The 5,049-nt window shown below is 45.5% G+C and overlaps 1 protein-coding gene across 1 annotated transcript in view; it reads left to right on the forward strand.

Moving 5' to 3' along the window:
- Window positions 1–3,696, forward strand: part of LOC141091902 (B2 bradykinin receptor-like) — a 68,394-nt gene extending 64,698 nt beyond the window's left edge. The window contains exon 4 of the mRNA XM_073577675.1: window positions 1,089–3,696. Coding sequence (XP_073433776.1) covers window positions 1,096–2,196 — 1,101 coding nt within the window. The 5' untranslated portion in view covers window positions 1,089–1,095 and the 3' untranslated portion in view covers window positions 2,197–3,696. The remainder of the gene's footprint in view (window positions 1–1,088) is intronic.
- Window positions 3,697–5,049: the final 1,353 nt, after the last annotated feature.

Raw genomic sequence — 5,049 nt, forward strand, 5'->3', positions numbered from 1 at the left:
ACCTATTGGTAGTAGCGATCCTACAAGTCACAATCAACCCTTTAACGAGTCTTGTAGTATGACTTAGGATACAAGCCAAATCAGAATCTCAATTTGCAAATCAGAATTGAGATTCTGATTTGGCTTGTATCCTAAGTCATACTACAAGACTCGTTAAAGGGTTGATTGTGACTTGTAGGATCGCTACTACCAATAGGTGGCGCTGTAGAGTAAAAGTCCTCTTTCTTTCTGAAGAGGCAATTTGCATATAAATTTGAGGGATATTTTTTAGCTTTTCCTTCATGGTTCGCTGCCTGGTTTAGCAGGTACTGCAGCAGTTCTATCAGCTGTCACCAGCTTCCTAGGAAAGGAGAGCAGCGCTTACAAACTCATTGACATACAGCTTGTAAGTGCTGTCCGGATGGCTGTGCTCCTCCGATGCTGCAGAGGCAACCAGCACCACAGAGCTCCCAGGTCAGGCCAGTGGCTCAGTTGTGTCACCGGCTGAAACTTTCAACCATCGCTTGCTCCTCCTTCTGGGAACCAGGAAGCTGCGAGGCAGGGGAGCGGTGTGTTCCTGAAGATCAGTAATAAGAAACCCCTATAAATTGATATGGTCACAGATTAGAGTAAACTTCCAACACTTTACCCTTTGTTGCAGGCTGGTGCTCCTTAAGGATGGAGTATTATTGGCAATGCTCCATGGGAAAAACATGCAAATTATCTCTCTCCAAAAGGAGGAAAAAATGCTGCCTGTTGGAGGTAGTTACCCTGTGCGCCAGTTTTTTTCCTCCTTGTCTATCATGAGACCAAGGCTACGGCAATTTTTGCCATCTGTGCATTCCTGCCAGCACGTACCGTGGCTCGGTTCTCATGATAGATTTGTTAGGACCCACATCTATTGAATATTTACGGCACACCTAGCAATATGCCATAAATGTTCCAACAACTGAAACAACCTCTTTAAGAAGCAAGATCTAAATGTCAGTGCCCCGATGAGCTGGGCTCGGGATCTGCAGCTGCGGCCCACCCTTGTATTCTGTTCAGACAGTAACCGGATGCAGGAAAACATTCTTACCTTCCTAAATTTTTTCTCCTTTATTTAACAGGATCAACATGGGGATAAACATCAACAACATGACGGCCGCCGAGTCAGCCACCAAGGGAACATTTTTGGAGAACGGCACTGAGAAGCTTGAAACATGCTTCTTACCCGAAAATGCCGAATGGATCTACACCTACCAACCCATCTACATGTGGTTCATCTTCATCATGGGCTTCATAGAGAACTTAATTGTCATCCTGGTCTTCATCCTTCATAAGAATCGTTGCACAGTGGCGGAGGTCTACCTGGGCAACATGGCGGCTGCCGATCTGATTTTTGTCAGTGGCTTACCCTTCTGGGCAGTATCTCTCTCCAACAGGTTCTACTGGCCCTTTGGGGGCTTCATGTGTGTGGCCGTCAACTCGTTGATTCAACTCAACTATTACAGCAGCATCTACTTCCTGATGATGGTCAGTATCGACCGGTATCTGGCCCTGGTGAAGACCATGTCCGTCGGTCGGATGAGAAGACCTTGGTGTGCCAAGATAAACTGCGTCATCATCTGGATTTTTGCAGTGGCAGTAAGCTTACCCAAGGTGGTGTTCCGAAAGGTGATGTTTGTACCGGTCCTCAATGCCACATCCTGTATAATCGACCCCCCTGCTGAAAGCTGGAGCGTGGCCACCAATATCATCACCAACCTCATTGGCTTCTTGATCCCATTAGTTGTCATCACCTTCTGTACTTTCCAGATCATCAGCGTCCTACAGAACAACTGCATGCAGCAATTCAAGGAGATTAACAATGAGAAGAAGGCCACGTGGTTGGTGCTGTCCGTACTCTTGGTCTTCGTCATCTGTTGGCTCCCCTTTCACGTTTTCACGTTAATGGACACGTTCGATATGCTCAAGGTCTTTGAAAATTGTGCTACGTCCGTCATCATTGAGATCGGAAATCAGATTTCATCCTACATTGCTTACAGCAACAGTTGCATCAACCCCTTACTCTATATCATGGTTGGCAACCATTTTCGGAAAAAGGCCAAGGAGGTCTACTGGCAACTTCTAACCAGGATAAAATCTCCGAGAAATGAGTCTATGCCCATGAACTACTCGGCGGTCACCGTACGGACCTCCATTTCTATGGGGCAGCAAAATCTAATCAAGCAGTGAAACGCGTCGGCTCCGTCCAGAAGAGGCTCGGTAACTTCCAAACGTGTTCCAGAATAAGCTGCCATTATTTATTTCTTTGTCTTGTCTTCTGCACTGACTCACAGTTGCCCGAGGTTCTGGTTAGGGCTCCCATATGGGGTAGGACACGGGTACATCCCAATTAAGGGAAAGTGGATTTTTTTTATGTTCTTATTAGATCGTCTGGGAAGCTCCATTACATGGTGAAAGCACATCAGGAAAATCCGTGATTGTGTGATATTTATAATATTTTCTTTTAAAGGGGAAGGGTGAATACATAATAGGGATGGGGCTTTGTATCTAATGTGTTTATAGACTGCAATTAATAATGCATTATTAGAAATATCTGCAGTAATACGGACAGGGGCAACCACGACTCTTTTGTCGCAGAAGCGTCAGGCAGGATTAAAGGGATTATTCAGTGCCCTCATCTTTACATCGGGGGAGAAGAGAAGCTGTTCACGTTGCGTTGATGACTGCCTGTCCGGTATGGCTAAGTCTTGCTCATCTGTCCTACTAATGAGAATAGGATGTGCAAGATACCACCATGGGTCATTGATGCAGTGTCCGTATCTTCTCTCCTACCAATGAAGAACTGAGAGACGCCAGATTATTCCTTTAAGGTCGGTGCTACACTGCAACTTTGGCCATGAAGCAGGGAGTGCAGCCAAAGATCTCTCCGTGCTGCTGCTACATCATGAAGGTGAATCTGGTCTCATTGCAACCACTTGGGTACCGCGACAAGCAAGTCGCAAAGTCAGATCTCACAACGCTGGACAACGGCTTTAAGCTTAATATACAGAGGGCTGGGCAAAGCCACTAAATTGTGACTTTTTTATTTCTTTTTTATTTCAGTCTTGTTTGATATAAAAAGTATCAGGAATTAAAGGGGTTTTCTGGCCATTTAGCCTTTAAGAAAATAAACGCTCAAAATGATTAAAAAAAAAAAAAAAAAAAATGAATCCTCGCCTCACTGATGCCAATCCCATCCCATTGCTTCCCAGATTTTCCCATCGGCCTTTCAGCCTCCTGTTTTGTCTGAATGGACATGTGACCGCTGCAGCCAATCACTAGCTACAGTTTAGAAGAGATGGTCACATGTCTGTCCAGACTGAGCAGGAAGGACGTAGGACCTGGAAGATATCGGAACGGAAGAAGTGGTGGGAAGAAGGGGTTGGACAAGTGAGAGTTATTTCATTTATTAGTTTATGCATTGCTACAGTACACCGTTTTCTATTCAAGTTTTAGTGGACGGAAAACCCCTTTAGTGTAGACTGAATCCTAAGGCAGAGCAAAAAGATCCTGTAGAATTTGTATTAATAATGTGAATGTTTTCTACAGAGTCTGATGTATATGTAATAAATGCCGGTGGGGCCTATATTCAGGGGGCTGTAATGTCTGTCTGCAGCCTGGTACATTGTGCACTTCACTTACTAATTCCTTATACCTCATTACAAATAATAAACGTGGAGTTTTACAAGATTCCTTGTGTGGCATTACTGTGGAGCACTATATGGCCGCACTAATTAAAATTCTTAAAGAGTGTGACTCTGGGAAAGCTGGGTGACGACAGGCATCTAAGACCATCTAAGAGTCAGTCAGCCAGCGCTCCCATAGACAGGAGGAACTAGTCCATACAAATGTCAGATACTACACATTAAAGGGGCACTAAACAGGGAGTTCATCTAGTGCAGTTGTAGACAATCTATTATTCTCTGTTATAAGCCACATTCTTTATGACTTTTTCCAACTTTAATAGAGCTATAAAGAGTCTTGTGTGAATGGAGTGGAGGTGGATAATGCGCTCAACCGCTCCATTCACTCATATGGGAGTGCCACAGACTCACATCACTTAGCTATCTCCAGAAAGCCTATTAGAACGAATGGAGCGGCAGAGCACATGATCAACCTCCGCTCCATTCACTCACATGGGAGTGCCACAGACTCACATCACTCAGCTATCTCCGGAGAGCCTATTGGATTGAATGGAATGGCAGAGCACGTGATTGACCTCCGCTCCATTCACTCATATGGGAGTGCCACAGACCCACGTCACTAGGCTATCTCCAGAGAGCCTATTACAAAGAATGGAGCGACAGAGCACGTGATCGAACCTCCGCTCCATTCACTCACATGGGAGTGCCACAGACCCACGTCACTAGGCTATCTCCAGAGAGCCTATTACAAAGAATGGAGCGACAGAGCACGTGATTGACCTCCACTCCATTCACTCATATGGGAGTGCTGCAGACCCATGTTACTCGGCTATCTCCAGAGAGCCTATTATAACGAATGGAGCGACAGAGCACGTGATCAACCTCCGCTCCATTCACATTGGGGTTTTTTCAGATCCCCGATTCTCAAGATCAATGGGATTCCCAATGGTGGGACCCCAATGATTGGGAAGTTATCCCCAAGCCTGAGAATACCCCTTTAAATCCAAGCTGAGTTTATTCAGATTCCAGGTTTCATCTAATTAAAGTTACGGAGTTGTGGACTTTCTGATTCTGGACGTTCTACAAGATTATGAAGTGCTTCTGCTTGAGGAAATTGCTCCTCGCCGGGACCCGATTCCGTACCCTTCATCTCGCTGTCACGTCTGCTAATTATAAAGGTTTCTGCAGTAATGATGCTCTTCCCACGAAATTAGGCAACATACGTTTTGCCTTTTAGGTTATATTCCCACAGCGGAACCCTCAGTGACACAGTGTGACACCCGCAGTAACACCCACAGTGACACAGTGATACCCCCACTGACAGTGTGACACCCGCAGTGACACAGTGATACCCGTAGTGACACCCGCAGTGACAGTGACACCCAGAGTGACAGTGTGA

The sequence above is a fragment of the Dendrobates tinctorius genome, unplaced genomic scaffold (genome assembly GCF_039654945.1).
Source record: "Dendrobates tinctorius isolate UK_male_01 unplaced genomic scaffold, ASM3965494v1 ptg000057l, whole genome shotgun sequence".
In the NCBI taxonomy this organism is placed as follows: Eukaryota; Metazoa; Chordata; class Amphibia; order Anura; family Dendrobatidae; genus Dendrobates; species Dendrobates tinctorius.